This window comes from Protopterus annectens, chromosome 2.part0 (genome assembly GCF_019279795.1).
Source record: "Protopterus annectens isolate FY-2018-M chromosome 2.part0, PAN1.0, whole genome shotgun sequence".
In the NCBI taxonomy this organism is placed as follows: Eukaryota; Metazoa; Chordata; order Ceratodontiformes; family Protopteridae; genus Protopterus; species Protopterus annectens.
Genome location: NC_056728.1, coordinates 912,463,580 through 912,486,023, shown reverse-complemented (window position 1 = coordinate 912,486,023; position 22,444 = coordinate 912,463,580). Strand labels below are relative to the sequence as shown.

The 22,444-nt window shown below is 36.2% G+C and overlaps 1 protein-coding gene across 2 annotated transcripts in view; it reads left to right on the top strand.

Moving 5' to 3' along the window:
• ADAMTS3 (ADAM metallopeptidase with thrombospondin type 1 motif 3) overlaps positions 1–22,444 on the top strand; it is a 3,677,303-nt gene that overhangs the window by 1,089,411 nt on the left and 2,565,448 nt on the right. For both annotated transcript variants that reach the window (XM_044061162.1, XM_044061161.1), the window contains exon 8: positions 1,802–1,915. In XM_044061162.1, coding sequence (XP_043917097.1) covers positions 1,802–1,915 — 114 coding nt within the window. The remainder of the gene's footprint in view (positions 1–1,801; positions 1,916–22,444) is intronic.

Here is a 22,444-nt window from a genome sequence, read left to right as displayed (position 1 = left end):
TCCTGGAAACTACAGACCCATATGTTTCATAGAGAAAGCCGTGGAAAGAATTATCATGGAAATGATCAGTAATGACATAGGAAACCTCCAGTCACTGAACTCATTCTAATTTAGTTTCATCAAGCACAGGTCACATCTACTCAACCTGTTGGACTTCTATGAGAAGATCACCAAATCAATGGATGAGGGCAAAATAATTCACAGTTCTTAACTTGACTTGACCAGTGCATTTGACACAATAACCCACTCTGGCATTCTTGACAAACTCAAGAGGTTAGGTATAATCCCTTATGTCACCTGGTGGATAGCTTACTGGCTCACAGATAGGACTCGGGAAGTAAGAAATGGGGAGTCTACCTCTACAAAGAGACCAGTCACAAGTGGAGTCCCTCAGGGATCAGTCCTGGGACCACTCCTTTTTGGAATTTATTTCTCTGAAGTTAAGACCAATGTGACGGGCCTCTGGCTGCCTAAATCTGCAGATAATTGCAAATTAGGAAAAGTCATAGAAGCCCCCCCACTTTCACAAATGTTCTGCAGGAAGGGTTGACACAGACAACTTGTGTCATGGACAAAAACTAAATGCCAAGAAATACATAATGGTATCCTTTGGGAAGTCACCTGCCCTGGTAATTATCACTGATAACACACCTCAGTAGTCGAAAGCTTGGGGACTATCATGGACAGTAATCTAGCCTTTGGACTGCCATGTGTTTACAGTAGTGAGGAATTCATTCTATACTTTGCAACTTATAAACAAAGGTATGGAATCTAGGTCAAAAGGGTCATTACACCTGTCATTCATTGCATTGCCCCTGTGGTATGTACCTAACCAGGTACATCCAACAACTGGACCATCCACCAAGGTTCCTCAGTAAAAGAATATAGGGTGCAAATAACGTGTCCTATGTAGACTACCTGAAAGTATTTCCCTCTATTCTGTCTCTTACATGCTGTTGAGAGGAGATCTGTGTCTGGAATACAAGAAGTTGTCAGACCCCACCTTGATGGACTTCTTGCATATCTGCAAAAGAAACAGCACCAGAATTATCCATTCTAAAGACTTAAACCTTGCCAGTGATATAAATAGGATGTGCTGGAGAGACAGGTATCCCAGTGACTACCCCATCTCTGGAACAGGTTCCCCATCCATGTGAAGGAAAGTTTCTCCCTAACCCAGTTGAAGCATAACTTGAACAACTGAATGGGGAAAAGTAAATTCATCCCTGGTTTGGCACCTATGTCTCTAATGAAGACAAACATCCTTTAAAATATTCACCTCTCAGGGTCCTGCTTGTAAATGTTTCATTTACCAAGTCCTTGCATATACTTTTCAAGAGTATCAGAAGTTGTCAGAGATTTGTGATGCATAGCTAGGCTTAAAAAGGCCCTTGTGGTTGTAAGCCTAGTAAACAGCTATGAAGCTATAAACTCATGAACATTGCACTATAGCCTTGAATATGCAGATGTGGACACAGGCAAGTTAATTAAACTCTGACTGCTTCATTACTGTAACATGTAAAAATAGTCAATTGTGAAAATAGATGAGATGTTTTATCTGATATAGAATATTCCAAGGAAAAGACAAACTCATTTTATACTGGCAGTGGTTTATTTACTGGAAGAAAGTAGATGTAGTTCTTTACTGATGACATTTCAATAAATATGAGACAGAACTGAAAAAAAAGAATGAAAGTGTTGTTCATGGACTACACCCATGTACCAGTTGTGCAGGAGGTATATGCCTCACATTTGTAGCAAAATGTAGTTATTTTGTTAAACTGATTTTTCTTCCTTTTAGTTTCAAACATTTGACCCATGTAAGCAGTTGTGGTGCAGTCATGCAGATAATCCCTCCTTTTGTAAAACTAAGAAAGGACCTCCTCTTGATGGAACAGAATGTGCACATGCTAAGGTTTGTCTGAACTATTTTTTTCTTTTACTCTCTTATTGCATGCAGCTTCTTTTAAAATGATATTTCATTTAAAAGTCAGTGGGTGATATTCATAATAATGCTTGTGCGCAGTGTGAATGTGCATTAAAAGTTTTAGCTCAGCTATATTGCACTGAGTAGTGCATATGTGGAGCACCATGTAAACCTGTTCTTTTTATGAAAATGTTTTTATTGGATTTTAACTAAAAAAAAATTGATCATGACACTAATTGCATTCAGAAATCTGTGAGCTTAAAAAAGAAAAATATGAACAAGAACAACTGCTTACAAGAGTGTCTGCTAACAATGAAGAATCTCAAATTCCTACACATTACAGTTGCTATGAATATATCTATTTTTGTTCATTAAGCAGTTCCTTGAAATTTGTCCTTGTATTATAGTAGGACGTGATTCTAGTAGATCTTAATTTAATGGTGATAATTTCCAGATGATATATTTCGGTTGCAATATTTGTGATTCTGTGAAAGAGGATGTAACTTCATTATTCCAATTCCTGGTTATAACTTTCCTCACAATTGATAAAATGGACCATAAAATAGGGTATTTCACTCTTTTAACACAAACAGGTATAGGGGTATTAAAAAGAGTTAACAACTTAGAGATGAAACAAAACTGTCCCCAGTAAAAGAGGGTATTTCATTCTTTTAACACAAACAAATGTAGGGGTATTAAAAAGAATTAATGACTTAAATAAAACAAAAGTGTCCCCAGATAAAGCCTGTAAAAAAGATTAATGTTCCAATAAGGTGCAAGTACATCACAATCAAAGAACATGTGTTGCCAATCTGCTTTAACTTCCTGTTTGCATCTACAACAAACTTGCTTCTTTTTAAACATTAATGCAATTTTTATGAGATGTGAAGAAAGATCTGTGCAATAATTTCTAAGTAAAAGTTTCCACCTCAGAGAAGATGTCTATTCAGAAGATACAAAAATGTTTTTTTTTATCCTCTTCATGTGGAGGTCTGTTACTGATGTGAGCAAAATAGTTCCAATAATTGTCTTTGCAACTTTGTTTCTTTCCTCAACACACTGTATAATTTGGATAAGAGTTGTATTCATAATATTAAAAATGCAATTAATTTTGGGAAAAGATCTCTTACTCTTGGTTGCATTAACTTAAACTTAATTTTACCTTCTACATATTGTCTGCAAGATTGTACACCCAACCACATAAATTTGCTTAAATCATATTTACTTATAATATAATTAACAGAATGAAGTTGTTCATTATTTATTAATTGAAACCAATATATCATTTTTTTCTTTAAATGTAATAATTGTATCTAACTTTGAAGTGAAAATATTATTTTGAGTATATGCTATAGGGATAAGAAGAAAAATCCATGCCTAAATTTATAGAAATTCAATATATAATTTAATGAAGGTTTTTAATATAGTAGAAATAAAATAAAAGTCAGTTGTCTGGTGACTCTTTTCTGAAAAGTAATCCTTTAGCAACCCATGTAAGCTATTGTGTAGTATAAGATTATGATTAATCTTAATATGACACAATATCCCACTCGGGCATTGTTTACAAACTCATGAGGTTAGGTACAAACCCTTATGTCACCCGGTTGGTAGCCAACTGGCTCACAGACTGGACCCAGGAAGTTAGAATTGAGGAGTCCACCTTTACAAAGAGGCCGGTCACAAGTGGAGTCCCTCAAGAATCAGTCCTTGGACCACTCCTTTTTGGCATTTACTTCTCAGAAGTCAAGGCCAATGTCACTGGTCTCTGGCTGACTGAATTTGCAGATGATTGCAAATTAGGAGCTGTTATTGAATCTCACACTGACACAAAAGTTCTCCAGGAGGGCTGACACAGACAAACAACTGGCATCAGAGCCGTGGACTAAAACTAAATGCCAAGAAATGCATAATACTATCCTTTGGGAAGTCATCCATTCCCGGTAACTATCATATTGACAACACACCCCTTAGAGTTGACCCAGTAGTCAGGGACTAATCTTGCCTTTGATTATCACATGTCTACAGTGGTGAGGAAATCATTCTATGTTGTGCAACTTATAAACAAAGTTATGGGATCTAAGTCCAAGGAAGTCATTGTTCCACTGTATTCAGCATTCATCAGAACTTTCACTGAGTACAGTGCCCCCTTTGGTATGTACCCGGCATATCCAACAACTGGAACTCCACAGATGTTCCTCACTAAAAGAATACAGGGCGTGAGTAATATGTCCTGTGCAGACCACCTCAAAACCCTATCACTGTATTCTGTCTACTACAGGCTTTTGAGGGGAGATCTATGCTTGGCATACAGGGCATTATGAAACCCGACTCCGATGGACCTCCTGCATATCCACAAAACAAACAGCACCAGAATTACCCATTCTACAGACTTAAACCTTGCCTGTGATATAAATAGGACCTGCTGGAGAGATAGGTATGTATCCCAGAGACTACCCTGTCTTTGGAACAGGCTCCCCATCCATGTGAAGCAGAGTTCCTCTCTAACCCAATTCAAGTGTAACTTCGATAATTGGATATGAAACCAGATATTCATCCCTGGTTTGGCACCTATGTCTCTACTTGAAAAATTACATTCCTTTAAGACTAACAAAAGATATTTCTAGTTCACAAAGTCAAAAGCACTGTTAATGTCTAGACTCATTAATGTTAGATTCTATTTGTTTACATAGTCAATTACTTTGATTATTCTTTTGATGTTGTCATAAGTATTTATATTTAGAATAAAACCACTCTGATCCTCGTTAATCATGGAAGGTAGAATATATTTTAATCTATTAGCATGAATTGCCAAGAATAATGTAGTCTACATTTAAATGTGAAATTTGTTGGCATGAAGAGCATTCAGTTGGATCTTAATTCATTTTTAAAATTGCGGAGATAAGTATATTTCCAGGAGGGAGTCTTTTAAGTATAGAAAAAACTTTGTGTAGTATGTTTAAGGCTTCTTTAGGTATTGACATGTAGAATTCTGATGTAATGCCTTCTTGCTGCTTTGTTAGGTGTTATTTTGTTAATCTGAGTTTGAATTTCAGACATTGACAGGTTTATCAATTTCACTTGGTCATCAGATTTTATATATATATATATATATATATATATATATATATATATATATATATATATATATATATGTATAATGAAATTTTTGATTACTCCCTCTGAGTCTATCACATTATATTGATTGATATTATTGTAATCATTTCTAAATTCTTGTAAACTATCTTGTATTTCTGTCGCTTTTCTTTTTCTGTTATGTTTATTAACCTCCTTTATATGGTTAGACTTATTAAACAGTTTTGTTCTGTTACGTAACTTATGCATAGATTTTGGGTTAGTTGAGAAATTAATCATCTTAAACTTTTCTAGATTAAACCTAGTTTAATGATTTAAAATTGCAATTTCTTCTATATTGTTCTATGTTGTTATTACCTGTCTGATTTTCCAGTTTTAATTTGTCAAGTTGTTTTCCTGTATATCGTACAGTTCTTTGTCCCATTGTTTTTTCTTTGTTGTTAGGCGATTGGTGACTCTACCAGAACGACGTGCTTTTGTGCATCCAGTAGATAGATTTCTGAAATATTTCCTTTGTTGTTAATTTCTATAAAAGATAGAATTTCTTTAATAAAAAAAAGTCCTGAAAATCCTTTCAGCAAGCTGATCTTAATGTTATTGCTGGATTTTAAAAACAGCTCAAAATGATTGCATTGTGATCTGAAAGTGGGCAGGATACCACTTTAACTTTGCCTAGTTTATCTATCAACTCATTGGAGACATATATTATATCAATTATGGATTTTGTTCTATGTCTATGTGAGTAATAAGAAAGGAAAGTGATTCTGGATCTGAGAAATCATTTATGTCCCTAAGGTGAAATAGTTTGGTGAACTTCAACATTGCCTTTGCTGATGCCTGAAATTTCTTTTTAACTGTTGTATTAGTATCCTTTTGTGACAATATACAATTAAAATCCACTAGTACAATGCTGCCTTTTGAAATTTGAATTATTTGTTCTAGAGAAGATATTCAGTAGTTTTAACTCCTTTTGTAGGCATCCAGTGTAAGTTAATAAGGATTACTATTCTCTTATTATTTTCTAGGGTAACAGAGCAAAGCATACTTTTATCATCTGTATATGTGCAATGATTTGAGGCATAGGCAAAGAATTTTTCCAAAATAAAGCAACTCCCCTTTTTTTATTATATTGTGAACTAGGTAATATTGAATAATACTTAGTATTAAGCCTGTCTTTATCTCCTGTCAGTAGGTGTGTTTCTTGTAAAATAAATAACTTGACAAGTTAAATAACTTAAAATAATTTTTAGACTACCCATCTTGCAACCGTTATTCAATCCATTAACATTCATGGAAATACAATTACTAAATGTCATTTGTTGTGCAGATCAATAGCATAGATGTAACTCTTAAAATTAACTATATTGACCCAGTATAATCTCTTCTTTGTTAAAGAACTTATTAATAGTCATAATGACATTAATATTTAAAAGTTTTATTAGATACATAATAATTGTTAGTGTAGACACCCACAAAAAAAAAATAATGTAACTAAACACCTTCTTTTAAAATGCTTCAAAAAACCCTCATGGAGTCTAACACTCCCTGCTTGAATAGTCTAACCATCCAAGAAAACTCATCTACTTCAATTAAAATTATCATTAATGGCAAAGTGAACACAAGTCTGTATCCTTTAAAAGTGGTATATATGTGTGTGTGAAAAATGAGAGGAGTATTGTGTGTCATTTGTATGTTCACGTCACTATTAATGCAATGCTTCTATGAAACATCTTAATGTGTACATTCAAATATAGTCTTCAAGAAATGTACTCAAAAATATAGCATATACTATATGCAGTGTTATTTTGTTTTCCTTTTTAAATGATAAAAAGCAACACTTCAGACAGATCTTAATGTAAATATAACATTCACCACATCTTTGGTTTACATGCTTTGCATAGCTTTATCATTTGTCTTGTGTAACAAATGGTATGTCCATATGCTTATTTTTCATTCAAAAAGATATCAAAACTAATCGTCTAGGAAGAGAAAAAATAAACTTTTGGTAACCTACTATTTAAAATCCTTCAAACCCCTCATGGAGTCTAATACTCCTTGCTTGAACAGTCTAATCATCCAAGCAAATCTCGCTGCTTTAGTTAACCAAAATTGGTATTAACAGTGAAGTGAGCACAAGTCTGTGTCCTTTAAAACCATTATATATACATGAAAAATAAGAGAAGTATTATATGTCCCAAAGTTGTTGTTTAACTTGCACATTTCTCATTTTTATATGTTCATTAAAACATTACGGGATAAATAAAATGTATTATTATTGTTCAATAACTATATGCAATCTTGAATCTCATCTACTTTCATCTTGAAAAGGTAAGAAACTGCTGTACTGATGTTAAAGATTCCTGTTATGTGGCTCACAAAAAGATCAATTTTCTTCCTGAATCATCTGTTTTCATTCAGTGAAAATGTAATAGATAAATAGATGCCATGAAATATTTAAACAGTAAATGTATTGCTATTTGTGCTTAACGGTTTACTATAATAAATTAACACATCTTATGTCATTTCTATTAAAAAGAAGGGCTGTTTCTTCCCTTGTTTTGTATATAGCTTCAAGTGTAATAACATACTCATGGCGTTAACATCAAGCTTCTAACAAAAAGGCTGCCAATGTTATATATATGTTCACATCACTATTAATGTAATGCTTCTAAGAAACATCTTAATATATACATTCAAATAAAGTCTTTGAGAAATGTACTCAAGAATATATCTCAGTGGGTCTACCTTAGAATATCGAAAGACGACATCCACAAAAACCCACTTCATCGACGACCAGATGAACAAAATCCTTACCAGGATGAGTACTAAGTAACCCAAACACACATACAACCAACACGAGAAGACTCAAAAACCCATCCAGGTTGGGAGCACCAAATCCCCCAATTAAATGTACCAACTCTGAGATGACAGTATAGTTTGGGAAAGGGCAAAGTTCAGCTTCACAGCCAACAGGTTACTTACCCTGGGAAGGATTTCATTCATCCAGTTGGTTTATGAAGTTGGTTTTCGTGGTTGTCATCTCGATGAATCCATCTTTCACAATGTCGGCTTTCGATATTCTAAGGCAGACCCATCTCAGTACATGCAGCATTATTTTGTTTGCCTTATTAAATGATAAATAGCAACACTTCTGACAGATCTTAATGTAAATATAACATTCATCAAATATTTGGTTTACATGCTTTGCATAGCTTTCTTATCATTTGTCTTATGTAACAATTTATACTGCTTTATATGGCGTAAATGGTATGTCTGTATGCTTTTTTTAATTAAAAAAAGATATCAAAAACTTATCTAGAAAGAGAAAAAATAAACTTTTGATAACCTACTATAGCACAGTAAATTATATTATTAAGCTACGATGTCTTAACAGTACAGTATAACTTAGATTTTAAGTTAGCCAGAAATCAGAGTTTTTGTCTTATTGTATTCCCCATTTACAATCTTGGTTTTTGATAGCTGTTGACATTTTGAATGAAGTTTACTCCTAGAAAGCTTTGCCAGAGGTGTACGATTAACATGCTGTGCTAGAAGTGCTATCTTTTTATTTGGAACCAAGCTATGTTGCTATAAGCTGCTTGCTCCTACCTCAGTAGAACACTTCCACTGGTTAACTATTTATACTACAAATATACAGAGAAGTAATATAGTACTGCTCAGATAAGTTTTATTTTCCCACATTTGTACACTCTATTATTCAGATAAGTAAGTCTACTTTGTTGGACTAAATTAAATATTGTCATTAGTTGCCATTCTCATGACACACTGTGTAGTAACAGCCTGATTCTCATGGATAGTTAGAATTGCTATTTACACTAGCTCAAGCTACCTGCAGAAGATACAAATGTTTAACTAAGTTGTTAGCAATATCTCACACAAAACTTTCTATGTGAGCACCACATGCCCCTGCAGCACACCACAACAAATACGTGGAAAATTATGATATGTTGAGACTGTAAAAAAAATTCATTGCATAAGCCTCCAAGGTCAAACAAGATCATATTCAGCAGAAATTAAATATCTCAACACATACTATTACATCCACAGTGGAGAGTCCCCTGGAATAAATTTTGTCCCCAAACCAAGTAAGCTTAAACCCTCCACTAACAGTAATGTACTTGTGATTGATAACTGCATAGTAACATACTCATATTCTAACCTAACAAGGTTGGACAAAAACAGGGTTGTATTGAATTGTTCTTCCAATGTCAAGGTCTCCAACATCTCAAGTGCTCTCAAGACAAACAAATATGGCTGAGATGTAGGGATGGTGCATGTGAGTGTAAATGGTATGGAATGCAAAACCCTGAGAGAAATGCAGAGAGACATCTCCCAGCTGTCCATGCTTGTTGTAAGTGCATACAGATTCTGGTATTTGAGCGAAATCCTACCTTTGCCATGAATGATGCCGAGGTACAAGAAAAAGAAGAATGATTTTAACAATTGGCTCAGTAACTGATGTGATTCATTGAGATCCAGTATGTGTTAGGGGATGAAATGCTGCACAGCTCCACTTGCTTTGTCAAGAACAGCTAGCACTTTTCCTTCAAAGGCTTCAAAATACTTTTAAACTTTTGCTGCCCCATAGTGCCCTTTTATAGTCTGGCTAATAGATCTTCCAACCTAAAAAAAAAAAAAAACAGATGCCATCAATGTGGCTTTGCTTAATGCTAGAAGTCTAAGTAACAAATTGCTTGAACTTGAAGCCATCATGCATTTTGAGTGCATTAATGTATGTATTGTTACTGAAAAACCTGTTTTGCACCTACCAGGCCTTTAGACCCAATGGAAACTGTGGCAGAATTTCCATATTTGTTAAAGACCACATTACCTCAAGACAGATTCCCGTAGGCCCACGAACCAAACTTATTGAAATTCAACTAAGCCTTATAAAACCGCCTAATGGTTTTGTAGCATGTTACAGGACCCCTTTGATGACCCCTGAAAATCATGTCTTGTGGCTCTCATATATGTTATAAAGAATCTCCATCATCCTGGGAGACCTTAACTACCCATCAATAAACTGGGAGACCTATACCTCAAATGTAGGCTATGCCCTATCATTTCTAAATTTCATAAACAAAAATTCTTTGGATCAAATAGTCAGTGAGCCCACTGGAGATCTAAATGTTTTTGACCTAGTACTTATTAATTTGTCTGTAATATGTATAAGTCAAGTCTGACTGCAAAGTGGTAATGTCCCCTTTCAAAATCTCTAATCCAGCTAAGGCAAAGACTTCAAATGTATAAACTTAAATAGTGCAAACTCTGTACAATTCTACGATGAGCTGTATAAGTTCAAATGTAACTGTATTCCGTAAAATGTAGATACAGCTTGCAGTTATGCAAATATACTGACCTCGAAATCAATATAAATATGTCAGTCCCTACCAAAATTAAATGAAAAGAGAAAGTAAAAGGCAAACCAGCTTGGTGTTCCAGATGTAGAAATGAACAGTGCAATAAGAGAAAACAGGTCATTGGAATGTATATAAAAATGAAAGTCCCTCAATTCAAGGCTAACATCAAAAAATTATCCAAACTACTAGAAAACACCGTAAGAAAATCTAAGGCTCCCCATGAATTTAGGTTTGCTTAGGAAGCTAAGGATAATTAAATATATTTCATTACTTGCATGAAGAAGTTGCAAAATAGCACCCGACATTGCTCTGGACTCTAAAATTACACTACCTACTATGGTCCAGTAGATATCACAAGTATGCTGGCAGCTAAGTTTACCACAGAGGCATCCATACCAAACTCACATGTACCAAAGGACTTGGTATATTTGGGGACTCATCCCAAAGTAACACTTGTTAAAAGCACTTTCGAAAAAAAAAATACATCCTTTTGGAACTTCATTAAATAACCAGGCTGTCTGTTGAATAGCATTAAAGAAGCATTTGTGGAATCTCTCTTATAACTGTTCAGCATAAGCTTATTCACCAACTTAGTCCTCAGGATTCGGCACAAAGCAGTTGCGATGCCTCTTCAGAAGGGTAACCTCACCACAGACAATGGAAATTAGATACCCATGAACTTAACACGCCTCATCTGCAGGGGCATAGAATGGGTCATAACAGATGTAATAAACTGCAATATAGAACATATCTTATAAGACTTAAAAGATTTCCTGATGCTAAATCCTAAACCCACCAAGCAGCAAAAGAGTCAAACAACCCAATAAACAGATGTAAGTGCTTTCACAATTAATCTGCTTCTTCAGACATTAAAAGGCATAAAACAAAAATCCTTTTATATAGACACCATTACATCACTTCCCTTAATTATCCCTTCCTATCAAATTAAATCTTAACTGGATTTTAAAGCACCTTTACACAAATCCATAATGTAACACTATAATAGCATAAAAATATAAAAAATACAAAAAAAAATATGAACACACATACTAATACTTTTGTATACATATATATATATATATATATATATATATATATATATATATATATATATATATGTATATGTAAATAACTTCTTATAGGTTCATAGGTAGGTACTAGGCTATTCCCTAGGGCCTATTTAAGCCTAGCCAAATGGTACCCTGGCTGTTGCCACCCAAGAAAATTATTTTCCTGTGCCCCTGTCAAGCAGAGCCACAGAAGTGATCCCTGGGGTGAATTTCCTATCTCCCATCCAGTCATCAAGGTTTTTCTTGAAGAGTGCTAATGAGGAGCTTTGTTTGATATAGATAGGTAGTTTGTTCAAGAGTATGGGAAGTCTCTGGGACAGGAATCTGTCCCTCTGGCATGTTCTGTTTATTGTGGTGACAAGGTTTAGGTCCCTAGAACATGTAGCTTGGAGGGATTGGGATTTCTTTAAGTGGAGAATGTCCAACAGCTCTGGGTTTGACATAGCTTTGTATGTTGGGCAGAGATCACCTGACGATATGCGACAGAGTAAAGCTGGAGTTTTTTGAGATGGTCTGCGTAGGGCATCTGTTTGAGGCTGGTAATCCTCTTTGTGAGGTATTTGTGGCCTTTCCAGTTGTTGTAGATGTCTTGTGAGGTACATACCAAAAGGGGCATTGTACTCTATAATGGGTCTAATGAGTGAGTAGAGAGGAACAATGACCTCTTTTTTCCTGGATGAGAAACCTTTTGTGAAGAGGTGTGCCACGTAGAAGGATTCTCTGACTATTGTGGCGATGTGATTATCAAAGGAGAGACTACTGTCCACCTGTGTCCCAAGGTCTCTTATCCCACTTTCATTTCATGTTATTTTAGCTACTTTTCAAGTTTTAAAAGAACAGTAATTAAACTCCATCCTTATTTTGGGGCTTTTTATTTTAAGTTTTGCATTGATTTCTTGAGCTAAGAGGTCCCATTACGGCTGCTGTTAACGCCATCTGTTCAAGGTGCTGAAATTGGAGCCGTACATTACAAACTGTCACAATCAGCTAGCAGAACTCAGCCAACAGAAAAAGAGAGAGAGAGATTACTGGTACTGCACTCCCAAGTCCCCTCACTCAGTTCAAGGAGCAACTCCCACCTTCCTGTCATACTGTTAGTAGCTCTGAGGGATTGCGATTTCTTTAAGTGGAGCATGTCCAGCAGCTCTGGGTTTGACATAGATTTGTATGTTAGGTAGAGATTGCCTTGAGTAGGCTATATGTGACAGAGTAAAGCTGGAGTTTTTTGAGACTGTCTGCGTAGGGCATCTGTTTGAGGCTGGTAATCCTCTTTGTGAGGTATTTCTACAGCCTTTCCAGTTGTTGTAGATGTCTTGTGAGGTACATACCAAAAGGGGTGTTGTACTCTATAATGGGTCTAATGAGTGATGAGTAGAGGGGAACAATGACCTCTTTTTTCCTGGATGAGAAACCTTTTGTGATGGTATGTGCCACGTAGAAGGATTTCCTGACTACTGTGACAATGTGATTATTAAAGGAATTGTCCACCTGTGTCCGAAGGTCTCATCACACTTTCAGTGTTAAATAGACTACTGCCTATGTGGTAGTTCATGGGTACAGAGTTTATACCAAAAGGGATGACAATGCACTTTTTGGCATTGAGCTTGAGGACTCAGGACTGAACCCTGTGGTACTCAACTTTTCACTGGTCTGAAGTTGGATTTAGAGTCTGCTACTTTCACAGTGTGGGTTCTGTCAGTGAGCCAGTTGACAACCCATCTTGTGACATAGGGATTTATACCTAGTTTAGTGAGTTTATCTATAATTCCCAAGTGGGGGATGGTGTCAAAAGCCTTGGTGAGATCTAGGCAGGCTGTGTGAACCACCTTACCCTCATCTACGGCTTTGGTGACTGCTTTAAAGAAGTCTATCAGGTTTAGGAGACATGATCTGCCTTTTACAAACCTGAACTGGGTAGGGTCCATAGTTTGGGGATTACCAATGTCATTGTTTATAAGTTCCATGATAATGTGTTCCATAGCCTTGCAGACCAGGCTTGACAGGCTAATGGGGCGGTAGTTCCCGGGGTCTGTGGTGGCTCCACCATTGTGGAGTGGGATAACCATTGCTGTGCACCATTCAGTGAGCACAAGGCTTGAGGTGAGGTTATGACTGAACATGGTACTTATGTGGGGTGCCAGTTCGTTCTGTAGTTCGTGTAGAACGCAGCCTGGGATGTTGTCAGGTCCCATGGATGCTGTGTTCTTGGTTTTGGAGAGTGTGTTTTTTACCTGTGCAGCCATGATTACAGGAACTTTGCATTCTTCCGATATAGAAATGGGCCCTTTAGAGGGCGAGAGAGGAGTAAAGTTAGCACTGAACTTCTCTACCAGGATGTTGGCAATATCAGTTGGTTCTGTATATTTAGTGCCATCTTCCTCGAAATATAAAACTGCTTTAAGACTACATAATAGTACGATAATGAACACATACATATAAATACACATCAAAAATATACATCTCAAAATATACAGAAAACAGATAAAAAAACGATACATGTAAAAAACATACAATAATTAACACCGCAACTATAGACTGAAACCTAGGAACAAAGTTAGACAACTCCCTTACTTTTGTCCATATTGTTGTAACAATGGTCAGGAAATCCTTCTGTCTGGCATATCTGATCAGAGATGGCAATTCCTCTAGGACCAAAAAAGTGCTGACCCATCTATAATAATGCACTAATCAGGCCCATCACAGAATACAAGGGCTCTTTTGTAATGTATATTACTAAACATATCAAGAAGCTAGGGAGACCTCAGATATTCATGACAAGGAAGATCATGGGATGAATTTCTTTTTCTACACCCAGAAAATTAGCTAATATTCATCGTGTTCTCTTGACAGATCTTATTGGTAACTGTAACAGCATACCCAGCACAAATATGTTGGCATCATTTTTGACTTCACTCTCTCCTTTACAAAGCACATGGATATCACTGTTAATAAAGTCCTTGCTCAGTTGAAACTTTATAAACGGATCACTCCTCATTTCCCTCCTAGAATCCACTTAGCAATCACTCAGAATATACTTTTACCTAAGCTGGACTATGGGCTTCGTGTTCTGGTCTTACAACTCAGCATGTAATTCCCTGAGAGCACAAATGACAAAGAATAAAACCTCTACAATGATACTACTGGCTCCCACTTTACTCCACTACAAAGTCACTGACAACAGCAGCGGGCTCTCCGTGAGTAACAGGGTTGCCTTTATTATTAGCTCCTTGATCTTCAGGGTTTAAAACAAGCATATTTCCCCCATTAAAACAATAAATTCTGTATTTGGTGTCCTGTAGATGCTTCAGGGTGATTTGTGCCTTGCCCTCCAGGCCATTAAGGATCTGGAAGTCCACGACCTGTTATTACAAATCAGACCAGAGATATGAACCTTCTTCAGAAAATAAAGAAATCATGATGAAGAAATAGGTTTGTCACACAAACTGCCACACCTTCTGTGGAACAAAATTCCTCTCCAGATTAAGCAATTTGATACATTATTTTCCTTTAAGAAGGAATTTGACAGTTGGATGGATATTCATAATTTCACCTCAGATAGGACTGCTCTATTCCTCCTCATAAAAGGAGGTACGGTCTAAGGGTGGCTACTGGGAAGTCATAAATGGCCACAAGGCCCAGTTACTTTGTACATTTAATAAATGTATAAACACACATGAGGTGTGATTCAGGCATTCATCACACATAGGTGTAATATTTGGAAAGTCGTAGAGCATGTCATAAGAAAATAATTTTATAATGAGATTTAAATGAGAAAAATGTATGCAAATGCTGTGTCTGTGGTACTGTAGTAGCGTGCGTTTTGCAGAGACGTAACAAAAAGGAAAGCCAAACCTTTTTCTAGTCCCTTCACAATCAATGAAGATGCAAGTCTGTGCTGCCTGTGTTGCTATATCCTGGTTTGAGTTGTTTTCTTCCATTGTACTACATGCCACTGTATGAAGTGGCACTCTAAGCCCGTGAAAGAGGAGATACATATGAGGGGTTAGCTATGAAAACTGAGAGATGCCAGGTTTTCATGACTGACCTCCCCATCTTCATATTTCCCCTCCCCATTATGTTTATCAGGTGAAGCAGATGACCCACTTGAACCTTGGCTAATTACAACAGTTTGTAACTTAGAGAGAGATACAGAAGACCACTGTAAAACCACCATTTCCCACAGCTAGTCATTCAGCAAGTGTCACGCCTACTGAAAGCCCATTTCTACTGTCTGACCTAGTCTTGGAGGCCCTTCAAAATTACTCTGCATGCAGAATGTTTGCTGCTTCTAGCATTTGGCATAACACAATTCTGAATTGGACTGGTGCAAAACCAATGGCAGTGGTACTGCAGCTCTTTATATCACTTTTTTCATGAGTGACAATAACAATGGTAGTCAGCTGATGTCAACAGCAGCATCATGGAAACTTCCTTCCTCAGCAGACTTTGCAAACTACACAGCACTGTAGGCAATGTGAAAGCATCTAGTCTCCAGCTAAGGCCCATGACATTCCCTATCTTACAGTATAAAGTCATAAAAATAATTTCTTTGTTTATCCTTTCATACTTAGTTCTGATACTTAATTCATTTGGGTTAGTTCCACAATACTAATGGCCTCTTTTCAGAGGAGTCTCCAGGTGGTATTTATACTACTAGGGAATATTTGACCTGGACATTGGGGAACCTTTCCTACTCTAACATACTTTGTGAGAAATCATAGGGTGGTTGCTAGATGGTTGATATGAGAGTACTGCAGGTGGAAGCATTGGCTTCTATGGTAATCACACCTTTTACAAGGGACAGCTTACCAATAAAACAGCACAAACAAATGATTGCTGAAAAAGAACCTACTGATTTCAGCATCCTTGTGTTTTCATTATGAAAAAATTAGATAGCTTGGATAGAAGTCTTGATGCAGAGAATATGACACAATTTAGTAAAAATGCAAAAGTTCCGGTCATTCTGTTTGGTTCAGTGGACACACATTTCACTGGTACCAATGTTCATGAAGTAATTATTGCATGAAAAATATAATATATGCAGAAGCAGCTCATTCTACAAAATGGGCCTTTTCTACACCGGTACAGTGCAAGTCTTAATTGCTATTTTTGAGTCTTTTCTAATGCATAAAGTCCAACAGATAAGTATGCTTTTTGGGACTCTGTGGTGGCTCCACTTTGTTTTTCACACTATGGATATTTATGCCGTCATTCTTGTGGGCAAGGACAGTTTTTGTGACTTATTTGAAAATGTGGCAAGCGCTGAAAAGTTTTGACAAATGTGCAGGTGGTGTAGCAGTTTTGACAAATGTGCAGATGGTGTAGCAGTCATCTTTAAACATTTTCTGACCATCAGCATACTCCTACAAGAGTGGGAGAGATGATAAAGGGGTCTGAATGGAGAGATAACCCAGCAAGCAAAAGAGAGTAGTATTGCTGGAAATAAATTCATCCTCAGGTCCTGGTGTGTGCCTTCATGAGATGGACCCTGCTTTTTTCAGAAAATCTCACTAAGATGACAGTGATTTTTAGACTGTATTTTATATGGCATATATTATGGACAGACGATAGCTGGGTACACAAGAACCAGGATAAAAAGTGCCCAATCCTGGTAGGTGGACTGGTGCCAGGACAGGAAAAAATAACAATACATGAAAACATTCCTATAATGGGGCTAGGCCAGACTCATGAGGAGGATCACCCCCCCATTCTAGAAAGAAAAAGTAGTCCATAAAAAAAAGAACCATCAGGTTGATAGAGTAGACTATTGAGGATAGGGAAAAATTATTTATTGTTACTGTTACGTGAGAAGCCCAGAATTTGCAGACAGAAGATATGCAAAATGATTAAGAGAGAAGTTAGAGGAAAGAAAAATATTTGCACAAGAAAAACTGTCGACACTTAAAACAAAAAATTGTGTTCATTAATATAATATATTTATGAAAAACATTATATAGACCAAGAAAGCTTGGGCTGTTTGGAAAAAGAAGCAACTGAGGAAGTGTGAAAATTTAAAGAACAAAATCTACAGATTTTTGAAAGGTATAAAAAAAATATGTAAGTGGAAAAGAAAGATCTGATAAGGTGTAATATTTATACAAAGGAGTAAGCCAGATTAATCAATTAAAAAAAAAAAAGCAGCTGCAAAGATATTCAAAGAGAAATACAGGCAAAAGCATCCAGATGTGGAAAATGTTATAGTACAAAAAATAAGATCATAAAGAGGGAATTTAGAATAGAACATTAATAAAGTAGACCTTAAAAAATAGAAGCTGAAGTGATGGATTTAGTGTAGACAGTCTAACACAGATTATATCACAGCATGATGAAACAACAAGTCTCCCAAGTAAGCAGAGACAGGAGGAGCAGGAGACATCTGAAAAAGAAATACAGGCATGGTAGAGAAAGAGATGTAATGTGATAAAAGCACTGCAGCACCAACTCAAAACTGAACACTCAAACTCCACAGACAAAACTGAAGACTCAAACATAAAAAAAATAAAAAACAAAAAAAAAACTGCACAACTAAGATAATTCACTCAGAATAACACTCTGTTCCGGTGTGAGCCTGCTCAAAAGCATGGGTTGCCCTTTGACAACACCATGTTTCATATGCATAGGATGCAAGCTGTCTCTGTGCAAATACTGATTGATAAATGTAGACTTCCTAAAAAAATTGGCTAACAAATACCTTGTTAGCATAATCAAAAGTTAAGCAAATATCCGAAAAGATAATACTGCTACCAAAGCTGCTAATGTTAAGCCTCAGAAAGTTAATACTTTCTTTCAAGTCATTTATAAAGGGCGTAAATTCTTCATAGCTATGCCCCAACAAAATAAAGATGTCATCTATGTAACATCTATAGAACAAAATATTGTCTGAAATAGGGTGCTGAACAATAAATTTTTGTTCCGAAATCACCATGAACAAATTAGCAAACACAGGGGCAGCTCTAGCCCCCATGGCGATGCCAGAGGTTGGCTTGAATAATTTCTCATCAAAACTAAAAAGAAATTGTTGTCCAAAACCAGATGTAGTAGTCCATGAAAAAAAGACAAAAGTAGCATTGATCATTGACATAGCTACACCCAGTGATTACAGTGCCTTACATACAGAGAGAGACAGTCATAAAATACCAAGATTTGCAGGCAGAAACAAGGGCAGTGTGGAAGTAGGATACACAGGCAGCTCCAGTAGTAGTAGTAGGAGCAACGTGTCTTTTTAAAAATAATTTAGAATTATATTTGGATATGTTACTGATGCAGATAACTCCATACAAATTGCAGAAGTAGTCCATTCTGGGCACATTGCGGGTGTGGTGAAGAGCACTTCTGGCTATTATCAAAGACTGAAAAATTCTAATTTCATGAACTTTAATCATACTTTGACTTAGGGTTGGGATCCATTCCCATCATGGTATTAGAGCCCCAAACAACTTGGAGAAATTAAAAGAGGAAAATACCCACATTTAACAATGCTGAACTTTTAATAACACTTCTTAAAAATCAACAACTGGAAAATTATATATTTAACAACGATTTATATACCGCCAGGGAATAACATTGATACCACTGAAAACATCCTGTATTGGATATCCAAACAAATTAGCCATGAAACTGTAATACTTGGAAACTCATAAATTCCACTACCCCCACTGAATCCATAAAGTTGTACAACTTCAAACAATTAATAACTACACCAACTAGAATCAATAAAACTTCAGGGAGACACTAAACATTAGACTAAATCTTTGCAAACAAACCAGACAAACTGACAAAAGTAGGCTGCCTCTCAGCATAATTGACCACAAACCAACACATGCCATTAGCGCTCAACATAACCTAGAAAAATATACTATATTTAACCAAATACAAAATACAACTAATTTCAACAAGGGTATTTTCAATGAAGAAATAAAACAATATAAGTGGAATATACTTAGAACAATGCTAGTAGGTACTGCTGTAGAATGCTATAATATATTCTTATAGACCTTAAGTAATTTAGCACCAGTGCATAGTAAAAGAGTATATTCCAACCCCACACCATGGCTAACAAAAGAAACACAAAAAAAATCATGATAAAAAGGGATAAAGCTTAGAAAAATTGGTATGAAAATAGAACTCCAAATACTTTTCAGCAATTTAGACATCTTAGAATCCGTGCAAAAGTCCATGTCAGACAGGACAAGCATGTATACTATACCAGCTTACAAGACATAACATCAAAACAACCTCAAAACATTTTTTGTCATTGCTAAATAAACTGTTCCACCCCGGCAAGCCCACCACTCCCTCTCCAGACATAGACAGTATGACAGGCTCTATCTTCACACAGTTAAATTCCTACTTTATGCAGTCAATATTATCTCCCTCAGATACTAATGCATCTGCCCCATTACCCCTGTGCAACCAAAACCACACACAGCACTTCAGTTTTAGTCCAGTGCCCACCTCGTTCATAATGAAGTCGCACCTTAAACTAAAAACCATCTCTGTAGCTGTGGACCAGCTACCATTAGACTACCTAAAAATGGTCACAGAAGTCGTAGCCTTCCCAGTGCCCATGCTAATTAATAGGTCCATATCAGAAAAATACATCCGATCACTTTGGAAAAATCTTGCATTATACCACTGCACAAAGGCAGCACATCTACAGAGTTTAATAACTACAGACCAATAGCAGTTATCTCCCCCCTCCAAAATATTACAGAAATGCATCCATATATAGCTGATACATTACCTAACCTCAAATAACCTGCTGTTAAAAGCACAACATGGCCTTAGGCCCCAGCAGAGTACCACCATTGCTCTACTACATTTTACCAATATAATAAACCAACAGAGAAACAGTGGTATGTTTGTGTCCACCATGATTTTTGAGTTATCAGAGGCATTTTATACTGTCGTGCACCAGCAACTACTCATTCAACTCTCCTCAGTAGGACTTTCACAAAACTCTTTGTCTTAGCTACTTAGTTGCCTATCTGGAAAGCAACAAGCTATTAAGTGGCACCAAACCTGCTCATCTTTTCAATCAGTTACTATAGGTGACCCTCAGGGCTCTATCCTGGGTCCTCTCCTATTTAGTATATGCATTAATAACCTCCACACCTCCACTCATCATGCTAGTTTAGTTCAGTATGCAGATGACTCAACATTAATATGTGCAGCTTCAACAGTAAATAAGCTCCAAGACATTACCCAAAATCTTTCTTTTCTGTAGAAGCCTGGCTCAAAGAATCAAACCTCCCACTCAACCCCAAGAAAACTAAGTTAATGCTTTTTACCTCATAACGTTGTGAAAATCAAAAGCAATCTTTTACCATAAATTCAGCAAAATTATACTATCATTGAAACGGTAACTCGCAGTAAATGTCAAGGCATTATAATAGATGGCAATCTCAAATATGGCCAGCATACACTACACACCATTAAATTTACACAGAAGAAACTAGACTCCCATCTGAGGATCAGTTAATTCCTTATAGGTACTAAAAGAAAAACTCTAGCCACCACCTTCTTCCTACCAACTCTCTTATATGCTGCACCTGTCTAACAAACTTAAACAATGCTCAAAGAATGAAACTCACCTCCTGCTACAATAAAATAGCAAAATTTGTTACAGTCTCCCTCATAGGACCCACCATTGTCATAGCTTAAAGCAATTAAACTGGCTTAAACTGCACAAGCGTCTGACATATTCACAACTAACTAAAACACACAAACTCATTCATCATACAGAAAAATGCCCCATAGTAAAAAACATATTACTGCCCTACTGTCCAGCAAGGGACTTCTGTTCTAGTAACAAATTCTTACTACTCACAAATAATGTAGCATGAGACTTGCTGTAGTCCCCAGCACATTGTTAACCCTGGAATAGTATCCCCACGCAAATAAAACTCTGACAAACTCAATAGTTTTAAACCACTGATGAACTATCTTAACTAATCCTGGTCCTGCACATGCTCATCACCAGGTTAAGACTTTGAGCTCACTGTAAGATACTGTCCAGATACTCTCCTTAAAGAGAATACTGTCAGCCTCTCTCTGAAGTGACTAACCAAATTTTATATATAATTGCTGCCTATACAATCCACCAAGGTACACATGGGCTTTCTCTTTAGTAATGTCTACCTCTGTAAAATCTTAGACTGTAAAAGTTGAACTACTGTACATGTATAATTGTAAATAGAAGATTAACTATTCTATGCTTAACTAGAACTAAGTGTAATGCAGTGTAAGCAAATGGAGCTTTTCTCCCCAGGCCTTCACTAGAAATGGGTGTCAGCCAGTAGGACTTTTCTGGTAAACAAAGATGGATAAAGTGTTCATTGAAACAGTTATTTATATGTTGCTTGGGCAAATAATCGTTTTCAAGCATATGATATACATTAGAAAAAGAAAATATGTGTACACTTTAGGACTGCTGTTATTTTCAAAAAGTTTGTCAAGATGAATTCCAACAGTGATCCATTTTATAATTTGGGCAAAATACAGACAAATATAATAAAGACAAATGAGGTAAAGAAAGATTTGGGGGATATGGAAAAAAACCTAAAGAAATACCGAGCCTTAGTGATCGAAAATATATATTTTGAAAGATGTTTAAATCTTAATATTGTACCTAAGTGTTTGCATTTTTTTTAAGTGTCCAAATGGAATAAGACATTCTGACCCATTCTTTCTAAAACTGACCAATTTTTTTCAACAAAAATGGCCTCAAATTTGTTAAATTACTTATACAGTAGTAGTAAAATACAAGAGATTAAGACTATTGTACTTAAGGTGGATCAAAAGCTGCTGCGAATTTTGAGTGAAGTGCCCAATATGATGAAAGGCAATCAATGCTCTACAATCTGGAAATTTTAAACAGGCTATTGTTGAATGAAAAAGCAAAAGGATCCTGAGAGAGAGTGTAGAATATGAGAAGGTCGTTGCATATGTTAACTTTGATCCAACATATCACA